Source organism: Sinocyclocheilus grahami, unplaced genomic scaffold (assembly GCF_001515645.1).
Source record: "Sinocyclocheilus grahami isolate Dianchi unplaced genomic scaffold, SAMN03320097.WGS_v1.1 scaffold816.1, whole genome shotgun sequence".
In the NCBI taxonomy this organism is placed as follows: domain Eukaryota; kingdom Metazoa; phylum Chordata; class Actinopteri; order Cypriniformes; family Cyprinidae; genus Sinocyclocheilus; species Sinocyclocheilus grahami.
This window is the reverse complement of record NW_015505995.1, coordinates 303,447-322,866: the sequence shown is the minus strand read 5'-3', so window position 1 is coordinate 322,866 and position 19,420 is coordinate 303,447. Positions and strand designations below refer to the sequence as shown.

Genomic DNA, 19,420 nt, shown 5'->3' with positions numbered 1-19,420 from the left:
AGGGGGGGGGGGGGGGGTGTTTAGGGAAATGCTGCTATATGGCAACGCTGTACCACAATGGAAAATGGTCAAAAAAATAGTTTTTCCATTAAATTATGATTTCCTTTTCTATTTAAATACCCATTTCTTTTGCAAATTGATAGATTTATATACTCTGACCTCATGCAAACCAAAAATAAGTAGATCCCTATCATTTCACCTTTACTGAATACTAACTCCTCCTCACTCATCGCATGCAAGAGCCAACTCTGCACTCTTCCTACTGGCCTTTCCGTAAAATATTGCTGTATTCATTTTCTGAAAAGAAGAAATAATATTTTAATTTTTAATAAATGTTTTTTTTTATACATAAATACAACTATACTACAATAAACACTTCAAATAAATAAATAAATAACTGCAATCATATTATTGATGCTATACTATCTATAAAAAAATCCCAATGGGGAAATACATGCAATTCCACTGTGGTGCAGCGTTGCCATATGGAAACATTGATATTTTGTTAGAGTTAGAGGGTCAAATAAAGGTGGAACAGATATGTTTTTAGTCGTTTCTTGAAGATGGTTAAGGACTTGATTTGGGCAGGTCATTCCACCAGGAGGGAACAGTTAATGAAAAAGTCTGTGAAAGTGAATATGTGTCTCTTTGAGATGGCACAATAACACGCCGTTCACTTGCAGAACGCAAGCTTCTAGAGGGCACATAACTCTGAAGTAATGTAATTTAATTTAAGTAAGTAATTTACTGTAAATCCATGTTGGACAAAGTTATGTTGTGAATAAAAAAAGGTGTCTTCTGTGTGAGGGTGACAGTGGCGGAAAAGAGTTCTGGACGACATTCAAACAGCACATCAAGACCTGCCCTTTTAATTCCCATAGTGCAGTATGTTTTTTTGTTTTTTGCATAATAACAAGGAAATGAGTAGAAATTCATTCTTGCCATATGGCAACTCCGTTCCATAAAGGGTTCAACAGTGTGCCAGTTTCTAGTAACCGCAAAACTCATCCAGATTACCACAATAACTCAACTAGAGAGTGTTACAATGATTTGTTGCCACTGAGTGACAAACACTACTCTGCCATTCAGACACATTCAGATCTCAGGATTTTGGGGGGTTATTTGCAGTATGTGTACACAAGAACGTATAATCCATTACAATTAATATTTAAATTGATTACTAGTTTGAAATCCGCCATAGAAGTCGCTTTAAAAAGATTTCTTATCCAGTAATCATGAACGGCTGTGATTGGTCCATCTTGATCAGCGGTGAGAAATGTAACAGATACCACGTGATTATGTTTCTGTCCGGATAATGACAGAACTGAAGAGTTACGATATGATAAATATTATTTAGACCAATTATAGGCAACACCTGGACCGCTAGTCTTACTTACAAACTCTATTTCTTCTTTTTTGCGATGCTTTTATTTTGCTTTAGAACTAAACCGAATTGATACCGCATGTTTTTATAGTATGTATATTTTAACAGAATTAGAAGTAAATCGGACGACATTTAACCACAGTAAAATGATTTTTGAGATGAATTCTTCAAACTCGGCGATGAATTTTGGTCGGCCGTGGTGAGGCGTGATGACGTCAGCGCGCCATTGCGTTTCAACGCGTGTTTGTCTCTCTGCAGAAGTTGGTGTTTGTGTATTGTTCTTATTATTCATTCTGTTTGTGTTTTTATTGCTCTTTTAAATGATAGGTAAAGGATTTTAGAGCAGCTCTGGTGGGATTGTGATCACGTGTTTGCTGCCTGCAGTTGGTTCATCTGTAGGTGTTGACTTGTGTTTGTTCATATGTGATTTTAAATGATTTCTGTTGCTTTTGAAACACCTCAGTGGTCTTAAAGACATAAGAGACACTTATCATTGCATTTAAGTGTCTTAAGATGATGTGAACACTTCTGTGTGTTGTCACAGGTCCATCATGGAGGCTCTGACCCAGGCTCTCTCCTCCAGCTTCTCTGTATCCAGAGAACCAAACAGCACTTCTGCTCCCCATCCACGCCTGGCCCAGTACAAGAGCAAATACAGCGTTCTGGAGCAGAGTGAACGGCGCAGGAGGTTCCTGGAGCTGCAGAAAGAGTGAGTTTATCTTACACAACCACCCAGAACACAAGAGCAGCTGCTTATCAGCCACCTACAACACATTATTTTGATGCACTGCCACTGATAGAATACATTATGCTGGCAGGAAGAGGCTAAACTATGTGAATCACGCCCGTCGGCTGGCTGATGGAGACTGGACCGGAGCTGACAGCGAGGATGAGGAGGGTGAAGAGAAGAAGAGTCAGCCGCAGCTGGAGAACAGCACTGATGAAGAAGGGATGGAGATCGAGCAGAGGAAAAAGCTACCGAAGCATTATGCCAACCAGGTGCTTAAAAACACATTGACAGATATAGTTGTTTACATGATTAATCTTAAAGGTACAGTAGCACAAACAACCTGTTTAATTCTATGTTTTTTGGTTTAGGAAGCTATAAATATCTTGTATTGTGACTTTTAATTAATGATAAGTGATTCCTGCATAATCAGAAGTCAAAAAGAGCTTTATTACCAAGTATGTTTACACACACAAGGAATTTGTCTTGGCGACAGGAGCTTCCAGTGCAGAAGAAATTAGACATAGATAGTAGGGCTGTCGCGATAACCGCAATATCGCAATACCACGCTATTGACGAGCAAACCGCAGAGGAATGCAAGAACCGCAGCAACCGCGATTTTTGCGTGTTTCCTTTTTTCATAGGGTTATGCCCTTCTCGTTTTACACTTCGTGCATGCGTACTGAATATTAAATAAGTTAATAATAATAACATAATGTGTACATGATGATTTGTACTGAGGCTCCGTAGATTTGCACTAACAAGACAACGAATGAGAGAGAGATCAACTGAGCATGTGCGATTACTTGCGAGTCAAGAACTGAAGAGTTACGATATGATAAATATTATTTAGACCAATTATAGGCAACACCTGGACCGCTAGTCTTACTTACAAACTCTATTTCTTCTTTTTTGCGATGCTTTTATTTTGCTTTAGAACTAAACCGAATTGATACCGCATGTTTTTATAGTATGTATATTTTAACAGAATTAGAAGTAAATCGGACGACATTTAACCACAGTAAAATGATTTTTGAGATGAAATCTTCAAACTCGGCGATGAATTTTGGTCGGCCGTGGTGAGGCGTGATGACGTCAGCGCGCCATTGCGTTTCAACGCGTGTTTGTCTCTCTGCAGAAGTTGGTGTTTGTGTATTGTTCTTATTATTCATTCTGTTTGTGTTTTTATTGCTCTTTTAAATGATAGGTAAAGGATTTTAGAGCAGCTCTGGTGGGATTGTGATCACGTGTTTGCTGCCTGCAGTTGGTTCATCTGTAGGTGTTGACTTGTGTTTGTTCATATGTGATTTTAAATGATTTCTGTTGCTTTTGAAACACCTCAGTGGTCTTAAAGACATAAGAGACACTTATCATTGCATTTAAGTGTCTTAAGATGATGTGAACACTTCTGTGTGTTGTCACAGGTCCATCATGGAGGCTCTGACCCAGGCTCTCTCCTCCAGCTTCTCTGTATCCAGAGAACCAAACAGCACTTCTGCTCCCCATCCACGCCTGGCCCAGTACAAGAGCAAATACAGCGTTCTGGAGCAGAGTGAACGGCGCAGGAGGTTCCTGGAGCTGCAGAAAGAGTGAGTTTATCTTACACAACCACCCAGAACACAAGAGCAGCTGCTTATCAGCCACCTACAACACATTATTTTGATGCACTGCCACTGATAGAATACATTATGCTGGCAGGAAGAGGCTAAACTATGTGAATCACGCCCGTCGGCTGGCTGATGGAGACTGGACCGGAGCTGACAGCGAGGATGAGGAGGGTGAAGAGAAGAAGAGTCAGCCGCAGCTGGAGAACAGCACTGATGAAGAAGGGATGGAGATCGAGCAGAGGAAAAAGCTACCGAAGCATTATGCCAACCAGGTGCTTAAAAACACATTGACAGATATAGTTGTTTACATGATTAATCTTAAAGGTACAGTAGCACAAACAACCTGTTTAATTCTATGTTTTTTGGTTTAGGAAGCTATAAATATCTTGTATTGTGACTTTTAATTAATGATAAGTGATTCCTGCATAATCAGAAGTCAAAAAGAGCTTTATTACCAAGTATGTTTACACACACAAGGAATTTGTCTTGGCGACAGGAGCTTCCAGTGCAGAAGAAATTAGACATAGATAGTAGGGCTGTCGCGATAACCGCAATATCGCAATACCACGCTATTGACGAGCAAACCGCAGAGGAATGCAAGAACCGCAGCAACCGCGATTTTTGCGTGTTTCCTTTTTTCATAGGGTTATGCCCTTCTCGTTTTACACTTCGTGCATGCGTACTGAATATTAAATAAGTTAATAATAATAACATAATGTGTACATGATGATTTGTACTGAGGCTCCGTAGATTTGCACTAACAAGACAACGAATGAGAGAGAGATCAACTGAGCATGTGCGATTACTTGCGAGTCATATATATTTGTGAAAATAGGTTGTCAAACTTGTCATGTCCAAGGAAAGCCAAATCTCTGTCTTAGCATCGACGCATTGGTCAGCTGAGCCTTCTAACGTGGCGCTCAATGTTAAAATGATTTCAATAGCGTTTTTCATTTTGTCTGAATTTTTGAAAAAAATGTTTTTGATTGAATCAGCGTTTTTGAACGTGTTGTTGAATGAACGGTTTAAAGACTCACTCAAAGACAGTCCCTTTCCACCACCTTGTGGCGCAACACTGTAACTGCACTGACGGACAGTCCGTCTAGAACGCGCGCAGGTGGAAATATCATTAGAAAAGTCTCTTGACCAGTCGGATTCGATGATCAAAACGAACTGTTATACATATAGGCTAACAATAGCCTAACAATCTTATTGTCAGGTTTATGTTCTGTTATGTGGATCGTTATTTTGTCATTCTCTTCTGTTTACTTCACTTCCTGTTTCAACGCTATTTGGTTTCGGTTTCATTGGTTTCTGAATATGACCTCGTTATATCGTAACACATACACACACAGATATATATATATATATATGGCGATAATACCGCATCCCGTGCTATTGAGCCACTCAAAATTACCGCAAGGGAAATTCCTTCACCACGACAGCCCTAATAGATAGTGCATACAGAATAGTGCAGGCATACAATTACAGAGTAGAGATGAAATATAACACTAATATAAGAAAAACTGAAAATTAAATAATGCAATATAATACAGAAATTCAAATATAGAGAAAAAACATATATAATTGTTTACAAGTATACAGTTTATGTAGTTTACAAATGTACAATTTTCAGATGATATGTATAAATGTGTCAGATATGATGGACAGTAATAGTTAGCCTGTGGGGAAAAACTGTTCTTGGTGGTTGGTGCTCTGTAGCGCCATCCAGAGGGCAACAGTTGAAAGAGAGAGTGGGCTGTGATTTTCTTAGCCCTTTTTGTCATTCTGGAGGTGTAGAGATTTTGGAGTTTGGGCAGGGGGAACCAGTAATCTTCTCAGCAGTCCTGACTGTCTGTTGTAGTCTCTTGATGTCCGATTTGGTAGCTGAACCAAACCAGACAGTTATGGATGAACACAGGACAGACTCAATGGCAGAGTAGAACTGTGTGAGCAGCTCCTGTGGCAGGATGAATTTCATCAGCTGGCGAAGGAAGTACGGTCTCTGCTGGGCCTTTTTTCGCAATGGAGTTTATGTGAGTGTCCCACTTCAGGTTCTGAGAGATAGTGGTGCCCAGGAACCTGAATGACTCTACTGCAGCCGCAGTGCTGTTCATAATGGGGAGTGAGGGGAGCGCTGGGGGGCGTTTCTCCTGAAGTCCACAATCATCTCCACTGTTTTGAGCGTGTTGAGCTCCAGGTTGTTATAACTGCACCAGACAGCCAGCTCTTTAACCTCCTGTCTGTAAGCAGACTCGTCTCCTTTGGGTATGAGGCCGATGATGGTAGTGTCATCTGCAAATTTCAGGAGCTTGACAGAGGGGTCTTTTGTAGTGCATTCGTTCGTATACAAGGAGAAGAGCAGTGGGAAGAGCACACATCCCTGAGGGGCGCCAGTGCTGATCGTGAGAGTCCTGGATGTGAGTTTACCCAGCCTCACTAGTTGCCGCCTGTCTGTCAGGAAGCTGGTGATCCACTGACAGATTGGGGTGGGCACAGAGAGCTGGGTCAGTTTGACTGAGTGAAGGTCAGGCATGATGGTATTGAAGGCCGAACTGAAGTCTACAAACAAGTTCCTTGCATAAGTCCCAGGTCTATAAAGATGTTGCAGAGAAGGGTCTGTAGTCGTTAAGTCCAGTTAATTTTTTATTTTTTGGGACCGGAACGATAGTGGAGAGTTTGAAGCAGCAGGAAACTTTTCACACTGCTCCAGTGATCTGTTGAAGATCTGTGTAAAGATGGGGGCAGTTGGTCAGCGCAGACTTTTAAACAGGCAGGTGAAACACTGGGCCTGAAGCTTTCTTAGTCTTATACAAGTCATATATGACTTATTGAAGTATTTTATAATAAAATCCACTACTTTTACACTTAAATCAGTTCTTAAAAACACATAGACAGATAGTCATTTATATATAGCAGTTTTAAAGGTACAGTAGTAAAATCAGCTGGGTTATTGCTAAGGATTAAGGAAAATGGGTGGAAAATGTGACAAGTGTTTGTTTCAAGAAATTATTAATAACTTATAAGAAATTATAAGTGGTTACTTGCATGAGTATATACTACTTATGTAAATATTTTATAATAAAAGTACTGCAAAAGTGATACATTATAATGCTGTCTGGAAACATAATTAAAAGTCCTTTAATAGAAAAGTAGTTTTTTATATTTCTGTTATATTTCTATTCTCCAGCTGATGCTGTCAGAGTGGTTAGTGGATGTCCCTGCAGATCTGAGCTCTGATTGGCTGATGGTGGTTTGTCCAGTTGGGAAGCGTTCCCTCGTTGTTGCCTCCAAGGTTTGGATCTTTTTCCATCCATCATGAACATCATGAGACCAGACATACACTAACGTTCAAAAGTTTGGGTTTAGGAATAAAAATTTAAAAAAGATACATTTATTCAGAAAGGATGCATTAAATTGAGCAAGCGTCACTGTAAAATCTTTTATAATGTTATTTCAAATAAATGCCATTCTCTTGAACTTTCTATTCATCAAACATTCCTGAATTAAATGTATCACAGTTTTCCACAAACATATTAAGCAGCACAACTAATTTCAACACTGATGATAATCAGAAATAAATAAATGTAGCCTTGGTAAGCATAAGAGACTTCTTTCAAAAACTTTAAAACATCTTAACAACCCCAAACTTATATCTATATGAAGCAGCATTTTACATGTTTAATTTTCATGTTTATGATTTTATCCTTAGGGATCTACGTCATCTTACACCAAAAGTGGCTACTGTGTCAATCGATTCCCTTCTCTTATCCCTGGTGGCAACAGACACACCTCTGCAGTAGGAAAAGGTCTGCACCATCCTACAGATTGTTTACACTAGAGTGTGCTAGAGTACTGCAGTTTTAAACCATACTGGAAAATAAGTGACAAATATGTTTTACATAGATTACACCATCCTGGACTGCATCTACAGTGACGTGGACAGAACATACTACATCCTGGATGTCATGTGCTGGAGGGGACATCCTGTGTATGACTGCTCAGTGAGTGATCATTTCCTCTAATGACATCTATATAAACTTTAGGGACATATTCGACACTTTTGCACCATTTTATATAATTAATTTAATTTCTCAGAAGTATACTTATGTTTGTTGCACCAAAACAAACATAGTTTTAGATGTATCATGACTGCTGTTCAATTTGGATCAATAGTTTTTTGAAGAAAATTAATACTTTTATTCAGCAAGGAGACATTCAATTGGTGAAAAGTGACAGGAAAGGCATTTATGATGTTGCAAAAAATTGCTATTTCAAATAAATGTTGTTCTTTTGAACTTTCTTTTTATCAAAGAATCCTGACAAAAGTATCAGTTTCCACCAAAAGCACAAGCGCAGCACTACTGTTTTTCAACATTAATAATAATAAATGTTTCTTGAGCAGCAAATCAATATATTAGAATGATTTCAGCTTTGCATCACAGAAATTTTGAATGTTAGTGTATGTAAAGGACCTCTGTTCTGGCTAACCACTTTGCATGTGGAATTAATTTTCATAAATGCGTCTGTATTAAAATTCTAGTTTGTTTGCACTTTATCCTTTTCTTACAATGCAAAGCACAAACTGATGTATTTTTGCAGACAGAGTTCCGTTTCTACTGGTTGCAGTCTAAAGTGGAAGAGGTTGAAGGTCTTTCTGAAATATCCAAGATTAATCCTGTAAGTGAGCAAATAACTGCGTCTGTGAGTGTGAACAAGGCTGCACTTTGAGCTGAAGCACTTGGTTCATGCTCTGTTCTGTCTCTGCAGTTCCGGTTTGTGAGTCTGAACAGCATCAGCTGTTCGACAGAGTCCATCCAGACGGCTCTTGCACATGAGTACAACTTTACAGTAAGAACCTCCATTATTTGACATGCTAAGTCTATAAAATAACATTGATTGAGCTGATTATTTATGATATTTTAGTGGTATTCAGGGCTTGATGCTTAGTTTTTCTCAAGGAGCACAAAAAGTGGAAAAATTTAGGAACACATTAAAAAAAGGAATGAAAATTGATCAAACAATGTGTTTTTCCCTTGTAAAGGGATACAAGGAGGCTTTTACAAGCAGAGTTATGTAATTTACTAGAAAAGTACACTGTTTTTAAATATTTCTGCTTCAAACTGTATTTAACAATTGTTATTATATATAGGCCTACTTTAAGCTGCAGAAACTTTATATATATATATATATATATATACCGTATATATATAGTACATTCCTGATTTTTCATTACTAAATTTAAGATCTCTTAAAATGATAATTAAGATATTTGTTATGCCATTTAAGATATTAACTAAATTTTTTTTGACTTTTTTTTTTTATGCACACACATGCACCTAATACAATTTTCAGCACACACATCTATTTTTGGTCGCATATGCGAGTAAAACACTCATACTACTGGCTTGAGCCCCGGTATAGATGAACTCAAAATGTGTTCCTCTCTTCTAGGTGGATGGGCTTCTTTTCTACCACAAGGAGACCCACTACACTCCTGGCAGCACGCCGCTGGTCGGCTGGCTCAGACCCTATATGGTGGCAGATATCTTGGGCATCGAGATGCCACAGTGTCCCCTCACCAGCAAGCCTGATTATGCCAGCCATCAGCTTCAGCAGATCCTGGAGCACAAGAAAACCTCTACAGAAGTTCGGCCGGCCGACCAAAATGGCCGATATGACCAGAACCCTTCCTAGAGCTGGCTGTCCGGCCAAACTGAGCTATCGGGGGGGAAGAGCCTTGGTGAGAGAGGTAAAGAAGAACCCAAAGATCACTGTGGCTGAGCTCCAGAGATGCAGTCGGGAGATGGGAGAAAGTTTTAGAAAGTCAACCATCACTGCAGCCCTCCACCAGTCGGGGTTTTATGGCAGAGTGGCCCGACGGAAGCCTCTCCTCAGTGCAAGACACATGAAAGCCCGCATGGAGTTGTGAGATGGTGAGAAATAAGATTCTCTGGTCGGATGAGGCCAAGATATAACTTTTTGGCCTTAATTCTAAGCGGTATGTGTGGAGAAAACCAGGCACTGCTCATCACCTGTCCAATACAGTCCCAACAGTGAAGCATGGTGGTGGCAGCATCATGCTGTGGGGGTGTTTTTTAGCTGCAGGGACAGGACGACTGGTTGCAATCGAGGGAAAGATGAATGCGGCCAAGTACAGGGATATCCTGGACGAAAACCTTCTCCAGAGTGCTCAGGACCTCAGACTGGGCTGAAGGTTTACCTTCCAACAAGACAATGGCCCTAAGCACACAGCTAAAATAACGAAGGAGTGACAACTCTGTGACTGTTCTTGAATGGCCCAGCCAGAGCCCTGACTTAAACCCAATTGAGCATCTCTGGAGAGACCTAAAAATGGCTGTCCACCAACGTTTACCATCCAACCTGACAGAACTGGAGAGGATCTGCAAGGAGGAATGGCAGAGGATCCCCAAATCCAGGTGTGAAAAACTTGTTGCATCTTTCCCAAAAAGACTCATGGCTGTATTAGATCAAAAGGGTGCTTCTACTAAATACTGAGCAAAGGGTCTGAATACTTAGGACCATGTGATATTTCAGTTGTTCTTTTTTAATAAATCTGCAAAAATGTCAACAATTCTGTGTTTTTCTGTCAATATGGGGTGCTGTGTGTACATTAATGAGGAAAAAAAATTAACTTAAATGATTTTAGCAAATGGCTGCAATGTAACAAAGAGTGAAAAATTTAAGGGGGTCTGAATACTTTCCGTACCCACTGTATATTCCTGATTTTTCATTACTAAATTTAAGATCTCTTAAAATGATAATTAAGATATTTGTTATGCCATTTAAGATATTAACAAAAATTTTTTTTTACTTTTTTTATTTTATTCACACACATGTGCCTAATACAATTTTCAGCACACACATCTATTTTTGGTCGCATATGCGAGTGAAACACTCATACTACTGGCTTGAGCCCCGGTATAGATGAACTCAAAATGTGTTCCTCTCTTCTAGGTGGACTTAGTTGTAGTTTAGGAACAAAATTAAACACAAAAATAAGCTGTTTTAAATTTTGTAGGTCCCCTATATATATATATATATATATATATATATTACTAGAAATAAAAAGAAACAATGTGCTTAAATATTTTATACTAAATATATGTTATTTTGAACTCATTCCATAAGTACAAAATAGAATTGGGTTTTATGTATTAAATTAGAAAACTTACTTTTAGTTACTTATGAAAACATTAGAATATATCATAATTTACATAACTAAGTAAATGTGTGTGTGTGTGTGTGTACCTACTTGACCCTATTTTGGAGACCATTTTGTACCCAAAATTGAGCAAAACCTGACAAAATCCCCCAAAACCTCCATTTGGGGGCGTCCTCGTTTGTAAAACGAAAAGTAAAACAAAAAGAAAGTTTGCTAAAGTTTTCTGTGAGGGGTAGGGGTGTGTTTTAGGTTAAAAAGTGTATAACTATCTGTATATAAAAACGATAGAAGTCTTATGTAATGTCCCCATTTAGATAGCTAGGTAAACGTGTGTGTGTTTGTGTGCATGTTTATGTGGTTTATGAGGAGACACATTTGTATAATAACATAGGTATTACAAGGAGAAGGTGATTTATGAGGACATTTTCAGTGTCCCCGTAATTCAAAAGGCTTATAAATAATTCAGAATGAGTTTTTTTGAAAATCTAAAAATGCAGAAAGTTTCCTGTGAGGGGTAGGTTTAGGGGTAGGGTTGGTATAGGGCAATAGAAAATACGGTCTGTACAGTAGAAAAACCATTACGCCTATGGAGAGTCCCCATAAACCATAAAAACAAACCTGTGTGTGTGTGTGTGTGTGTGTGTGTGAATGACGTCTGATTCGCGAATGAATCATTCGAAAATCACTCGGCTCACTTGGAATCACAAAAATGCAACAACACACCAAATACACAAAATAATGATCTTTAAAATAGCATCATATGACCCCTTTAATATGTTTTTATTTTAATTCAAAATTTGCACGAAGTAGATAAAAAATATTAAACCACCGTATTATTTGGAAGAGCATATTACTGTATGTTTGGATATTTATTTATAATTTTTTTATTTTATTATTTATTTAATCTCTTTTGTTTTAATTCAGAAATTGTACGAAGTTGAACAAAAAATTTTAAACTACCGTATTTATTTGAAAGAGCATACTGCTGTATTTTTGGATATTGATTTATGTAGTTATTAATTCATTCATGCATTCTGTTATTTTTAGTGTATTGCTTTAAAAATTGAAAACTACCGTAATTATTTCTGAATTGCTTCTGAATTCCATTCTAAATGAATGAATTAAACATGCAATCAAGTGAGGTTGTGTGAGCATTTATCATTCCATAATGCATCCTGTTTCAACATTTAGTATGCAGTACACTAGTACTCCAAAGAGTTGAGATGACTGACATGTAAACATTAAAACATGACTGTTCTTTTTTTGAGATTTTTTTTTTTACACCGTTCTGATATCAGGGGGTCCGGGACCCGTCTGGCGCATCCATCGCCCTCTACACGGCTAAACTGCACCATCCCAGCAAAACAGGAAACCATGTGGTTCTTCAGGCTCTGTTCTACCTACTGGACCGAGCTGTGGAGAGGTAACCAATATTCACTACCTTTCAAAAGTCTGAACTTTTGTAAACTTTTATTTGAACTTTTTTTTTTTTATTCATCAAAGAATCCCGAAAAACATGATCATGGTTTCCACAAAAATAGGAAGCAGTACAACTGTTTTCAGCAATGTTAATAATAATAAATGTTTATTGTGCTGCAAATCAGCATATAAGAATGATTTCTGAAGGACCAGACTGGAGTAATGATGCTGAAAAAAATTCAGCTTTGCATCACAGGAATAAATTACCTTGTAAATAAATAATAAAATATTATATAATATATTTCACAGTATTACTGTTTTTACTGTATCTTTGATCAAATAAATGCAGCCTTTTCAGAAGAGACTTTAGAACCATTAAAAATCGTAATTATTCTGAATGTTTGACTGTTGTGTGAAACCAGAGATTTTAACATCAGAAAATGGCTTATTATCATGATTTGCAACATTGTAGTTCTCTCTTTGTTTCCTGTAGTTTTGAGACTCAGAGAAATGGACTGGTCTTCATTTATGACATGGCTGGATCCAACTACACGAACTTTGAACTGGACCTCAGCAAAAAGATCCTCAATTTGCTGAAGGTGAGTTTTAGTGTTTTATCTGTATGTGGTTTTCCTGTTTCTGATGATGGCTGCCTGTTCATGTTCAAAAGTATGAGCAGAGCTGAGTTATTGGAGTGTACTTGAGAGTTGGGGGGGTTTAGATGTCAGAATAAATCAGAAATATCTGTTTTCCAACCTTCTGCAGGGTGCGTTCCCAGCACGGCTGAAGAAAGTGCTTATCGTTGGAGCTCCTGTGTGGTTCAGGGTCCCGTATAACCTTTTAAGTCTGTTACTGAAGGAGAAGCTCAGAGAACGGGTTGGTACACACACGGCAATAGCTGGTTTAAATCAAAACCAGCGGAGGCTGGCCTGTTAGATCATCTTGGTCAACCTGGTTAGAGCTAGTAACGCCCTGGTTAGGCTGTTAGGGACTGGTTGACTAACTTGACCACTTTAAAGGGATAGTTCACCTAAAAATTTAAATTAGCGCATAATTTACTCACCCTCAAGCCATCCTAGGTGTATATGTCTTTCTTCTTTCAGACGAATGCAATCAGAGTTATATTAAAACTGTCCTGGCTTTTCCAAGCTTAAGAATGGCAGTGAATGGCTGTTGAGCCCAAATTTTGAAGCCCAATGAATTAGAGCTAGTAACGCCCTGGTTAGGCTGTTAGGGACTGGTTGACTAACTTGACCACTTTAAAGGGATAGTTCACCTAAAAATTTAAATTAGCGCATAATTTACTCACCCTCAAGCCATCCTAGGTGTATATGTCTTTCTTCTTTCAGACGAATGCAATCAGAGTTATATTAAAACTGTCCTGGCTTTTCCAAGCTTTAGAATGGCAGTGAATGGCTGTTGAGCCCAAATTTTGAAGCCCAATGAATTGCATCCATCCATCATAAAAAGGGCTCCAGGGGGTTAATAAAGGCCTTCTGAAGTGAAGCGATGCATTTGTGTAAGAAAAATATCCATATTTAAAACTTTATAAACTGTAATCTCTAGCTTCCGCTAACTGTCGTTAATAAAGGCCTTTATTAACCCGCCGGAGCCGTGTGGAGCACTTTTCATGATGGATGGATGCACTTCTTTGGGCTTCAAAATCTCAACAGCCATTCACTTCCATTATAAAGCTTGGAAGAGCCAGGACATTTTTAATATAACTCCGATTGCATTCGTCTGAAAGAAGAAAGTCATACACACCTAGGATGGCTTGAGGATGAGTAAATCATGTGCTAATTTTCATTTTTGACTGATCTGGTTGTTTCTGGTCTATGTGCTTGACCCACTTTTTTCATCTTTTGTGGCATTTTGTGACTGCATTATCAGTTTCGTTATCTGTTCTCAGGTTCAAATGGTGAAGATGGGCGACCTGCGACAGCATCTGCCCAGAGACTGTTTACCTGAGCACCTGGGCGGCTGTTTGCCTCTGGACATGCACAGCTGGAACCTGCAGCTGCTGTCCGAGCAGAATGGGCGCGTGGACCCCGTGGATGAGCTAGTGGGGATTCCGCTGGAGAACACGTCCATACACATCCCTGAACCTGAGGTCATGAGTCTGGCCGAGCTCATGGCCCACCTGAACCGAGCCCAGCGCAGCGGGATCTACCTGGAGTATGAGGAGCTTCGCAGAGAGCAGCCACCTGGAACCTTCACCTGTGCGCTGTAAGTGTGGACACCTACGGGACTTTACCCTCCGTAATGTGGGGTATTTCAGAGTAAAACAGACTTTGATTTCATGTTGTCATTGAACTTCTGCAGGGCTGCTCACAACCAGGAGCGGAATCGCTATGGCGACGTGCTGTGTCTGGATCAGACTCGTGTGCGACTCAAAGCAAGGAGAAATGAAGTTTGTGCTATCTGATGTCATTCAGTTTAGGCCCTCTTTAGAGTGATCTTTGCTCCCATTCAAAAATTAGGGGTGGTTTTTAATGTTTTTGAAAGATGCTCAACAAGGCTGCATTTATTTAATCAAAAATACAGCAAAAAAAAAGAATATTGTGAAATATCTTTACAATTTAAAAGAACTGTTTTCTATTGCAATATATTGTAAAATGTCATTTATTTCTGTGATCAAAGCTGATTTTTCAGCATCATTTCTCCAGTCTTCAGTGCCTCATGATCCATCAGAAATCATTCTGATATTCTGATTTGCAGCTCAAGAATTCAGTGTTAAAAACAGTTGTGCTGCTTCATATTTCTGTAGAAACCATGATGCATTTTTTTCAAGCTTCTTTGATGAACAGAAAGTATGAACAGCATTTGTAACATAAAAGTATTTCTGTCACTTTAGATGAATTTAATGCATCCTTGCTGAATAAAAATATTAATTCCTTAAAACTTACTGACCCCAAATTTTTGAAAGTTCCGATTGGACACTGATCTTGTTTTCTTTCCACAGAGATCAGACTACATAAATGCCAGCTTCATGGATGGATACAAACAGAAAAATGCATATATTGGGACTCAGGGTAAAAATCACTGTATTTCACCCATCATATTTAGGGTTATGATTCTTAACCTGCACTGGAACTGATGCATTTGTTGTTTCTTAACAGGTCCATTGGAAAAAACCTACGGTGATTTCTGGAGAATGGTTTGGGAGCAAAGTGTGCTTGTCATCGTCATGACAACAAGGTGAGACGTCACAAAGAGTAGTTAACAAATATAGATGAAATGATGTGTAAATGATGGTAGCCAGACTTTTTACTATTACCAGGAAGTCTGGTCCAAATTGCCACTTGTTCAGGCCAAAATCCACCCACTTAGGGTGGACGTATATAAAGTGGTTGACCGCTATTCGGTCGTCTTATGTGAAGGTTCACATAAATCACATTTAACCAGAGAGCAAAATATAAAGTACAATTGTACTCATGAGTTCACATCTGCTTGCTATAAAATGTTTCAAAACTCTTGAATATCTGTTAGAGATTCAGTGGCACAAACTTTGGCAAATCTACTAACTAATTTGTCCTCAGGAGTTCTCATTGTAGCAGCCTGGGAACATGAATACAACTTTGTTTCCTATTGGGCTGATAAAATGAACCCTGACTCCTAGAAAGATATAGAAGTCAGCCAATCAGATTTGAGCCACTTGTTAAAAGTTTTTCTGTAGAGCCGATCTGTTCCGAGATCAGATTAGAGCTGTGCCATATGGATGCTGTCACGGTAGATTACGAAGACCGCTGCTTAGAGACCTGTGTGTGAATGTATGTGCGCAGGACGGATGAGGGGGGCCGGAGGAAGTGTGGACAGTACTGGCCCAAGGAAGAGGGCGGTCAGGAGGTGTACGGGCACATCGCTGTGGTCAATCACAGAGTGGACAAACATGCACATTACAACCAAACCACACTTGAGCTGCACAACACTGAGGTACCACACATACACCAGTTTTATATATTTTAATGTTTTCAATAAACAAGTCGGTAATTATGATTTCATGTATGATTTATATAATGAGTTCAGTCTCACCAACCACCTAATGTGGCTGTAGTATTGCTGGGGGATATTACTAAAAAATTTAATTTCAGTATTTTTCAGCTTTTTTTATGGTATTTGAGCTCAGTCTTGATGTATTTGCTCTGAATTGGCTTACAAGCACTTTTAAGCATCATTTCAGCCCAATACCCATTATTGCATAATGGTTTCAAAATATAAAATACAATAAATATCTAGTTACATAATTTCATGTTACTTTTTTCCACAGTTTTTTATTAAATGAAACAATGAAAAAAACATTTAAATACTTTAATTTATATGCACGAATAACATGCAATGTATAGTAATAAATGGCAATATAATTTTTAAAATAAATAAAATAAAGAATAGAAAAGATACAAATTTAATAATTTGTCCAATTTATATATATTTTAAAATGCAATTTTATTCTTGTGATGCGCAGCTGAATTTTCAGCATCATTACTCCAGTCTTCAGTGTCGCACGATCCTTCAGAAATCATTCTAATATGCTGATTTGCTGCACAAGAAACGTTTCTTCTTATCAATGTTGAAGACAGTTGTGCTGCTTAATATTTTTGTAGAAACAGTGATACATTCATGATTCTTTGACAAATAGAATGTTCCAAAGAACTTTACTATTGCTTTTGATCAATTTAATGCATTCTTGCTGAATAAATTTTTTTTTTTTAATCTTTTAAATGGTAGTGTACATATTAACTAATAAATGAATAATCTAAGCATCATTTCAGCCCAATACCCATTATTGCATAATGGTTTCAAAATATAAAATACAATAAATATCTAGTTACATAATTTCATGTTACTTTTTTCCACAGTTTTTTATTAAATGAAACAATGAAAAAAACATTTAAATACTTTAATTTATATGCACGAATAACATGCAATGTATAGTAATAAATGGCAATATAATTTTTAAAATAAATAAAATAAAGAATAGAAAAGATACAAATTTAATAATTTGTCCAATTTATATATATTTTAAAATGCAATTTTATTCTTGTGATGCGCAGCTGAATTTTCAGCATCATTACTCCAGTCTTCAGTGTCGCACGATCCTTCAGAAATCATTCTAATATGCTGATTTGCTGCACAAGAAACGTTTCTTCTTATCAATGTTGAAGACAGTTGTGCTGCTTAATATTTTTGTAGAAACAGTGATACATTCATGATTCTTTGACAAATAGAATGTTCCAAAGAACTTTACTATTGCTTTTGATCAATTTAATGCATTCTTGCTGAATAAAAGTATTAATTTTTTTTTTTTTATCTTTTAAATGGTAGTGTACATATTAACTAATAAATGAATAATCTTTGGGTATCTTAATAATGCATTTAAAAGACAATATTCACAATTTTCAGCTGTGTGTCTGCAGCAAAATCATTGCAAATATATTTAATATACATCGGTCACTCCAGCCATAGAGGTGTGCACATAACACGATAACTGTTCTCGGATTTGTAAGAATGATTCAAACTGAAAAGTCATGAATTTGTGAGTCTTTTGGACTGATTCTTTAAAGGAATGGCTCATTAGATTCATTTTTGAATCTACAGTGGTTACACAGGCTGTTTTATTTTTGAATCAGCCAACAAAGACAAGCGACAGAAAGAAGTGTTATTTATGTTTCACAATACACAGCCGTTTTATGTCATCACATTCAATTCAGACTGTCAAATCCGAACTAAAATATAGCGTCCTTTGCTGTGGCACTGAAGATTGAGGTTCTATATATCTGGCTTTGAAGAAAAGTAAAGTGGAACTTTGTCTGAACTTATTTTATTGTTGTTTTTTCTCAGACATTCGAACAGAGACAGGTGACTCATTTTCAGTTCCTCAGCTGGCCTGATTACGGGGTCCCATCCTCCGCACTGTCTCTGATTGACTTCCTGGGTGCCGTGAAGCACCAGCAGCAGTGGGCGGTCCAGGCTTTCGGCTCACAGTGGAGTGGTCATCCGCTCGACCCGCCCATGGTGGTCCACTGCAGCGCCGGCATCGGCCGGACTGGTCAGTAATTAAACACACCACAAAAACAAATCTACATATTAATGAGCCGCTTAAAAGGTCCAGCCAAAAATGAAAATTCTGCCATCATTTGCTAAACCTGTATGACTTACTTTCTTCAGTGGAACATGAAAGATAATTTGAAGAATGATGGTAACCAAACAGTTACCCAAAATATAATGGAAGTCAATAGGAGCCAAAATTATTTGGTTACCAACATTCTTCAAAATGTCTTCTGTCATGTTCCACAGAAGAAAGTCAGTCATACAGGTATAGTAAATTAACATAAAAGAAGATATTTTGAAGAATGTTGGGATATTGGCAACCAAACACTTTTGATTCCCAATGACTTCCATTATATGGACAAAAACACAATGGAAGTCAGTGGGAACCGAAACTATTTAGTTAGCAACATTCTCCAAAAAAAATGTTTATGTTCCACAGAAGAAAGTCAGTCAAACAGGTTTAGTAAATGAACATAAAAGAAGATATTTTGAAGAATGTTGGGATGTTGGTAACTAAATAGTTTTGGTTCCCATTGACTTCCATTGTATGGACAAAAAAGACAAAGTCAGTGGGAGCCGAAACGATTTGGTTACCAACAGTCTTCAAAATATCTTCCTTCAAGTTTCACTGAAGTAAGAAAGTCATACAAGTTTGTAACAACTCTAGGGTTAGAATTTTGGGCGGACTGTCCCTTTAATGGCTTATCAGACTGAATTCCTCTGCCCGCAGGTACTTTTTGTGCGCTTGATATCTGCCTGTCCCAGCTGCAGGATGTCAGGACTCTTAACGTTTGCCAGACGGTTCGACGGATGAGAGCGCAACGTGCCTTCAGCATCCAAACACCCGAGCAGTACTATTTCTGCCACACCGCCATCCTCGAGCACGCCCAGAGGCAGGGCCTACTTTCAGCCAATCAGTGAGCAGCAGGGCCCACTTGTAGCCAATCAGAGACTCGCTTTTTATTTTGTTGTGGGTTGAAAGAGTCTTTGCTACTGAATTCATATTGAATTTCCTTGTAGTGAAGCATCTGGACACACTCCCAATGATT

The 19,420-nt window shown here is 38.1% G+C and overlaps 2 protein-coding genes across 3 annotated transcripts; both read left to right on the top strand.

Moving 5' to 3' along the window:
- The first annotated feature begins 3,163 nt into the window (after positions 1-3,163).
- LOC107562277 (snurportin-1-like) lies at positions 3,164-9,415 on the top strand. The gene is made up of 9 exons (XM_016246899.1): positions 3,164-3,251; positions 3,536-3,700; positions 3,810-3,990; positions 6,909-7,013; positions 7,431-7,527; positions 7,625-7,722; positions 8,321-8,398; positions 8,489-8,569; positions 9,173-9,415. Exons 2-9 carry the CDS (start codon positions 3,543-3,545, stop codon positions 9,413-9,415), a joined length of 1,041 nt encoding a protein of 346 aa, XP_016102385.1. The 5' UTR covers positions 3,164-3,251; positions 3,536-3,542.
- Positions 9,416-12,052: 2,637 nt separating this feature from the next.
- Positions 12,053-19,326, top strand: LOC107562284 (tyrosine-protein phosphatase non-receptor type 9-like). 2 transcript variants are annotated; one of them, XM_016246906.1, is made up of 10 exons: positions 12,053-12,327; positions 12,817-12,922; positions 13,089-13,199; positions 14,233-14,549; positions 14,646-14,733; positions 15,286-15,355; positions 15,443-15,521; positions 16,106-16,256; positions 18,162-18,369; positions 19,102-19,326. In XM_016246906.1, exons 2-10 carry the CDS (start codon positions 12,857-12,859, stop codon positions 19,290-19,292), a joined length of 1,281 nt encoding a protein of 426 aa, XP_016102392.1. In that variant the 5' UTR covers positions 12,053-12,327; positions 12,817-12,856; the 3' UTR covers positions 19,293-19,326. The 2 variants fall into 2 exon arrangements, with proteins under 2 accessions (XP_016102392.1, XP_016102393.1); XM_016246907.1 differs by lacking the exon at positions 13,089-13,199.
- Positions 19,327-19,420: the final 94 nt, after the last annotated feature.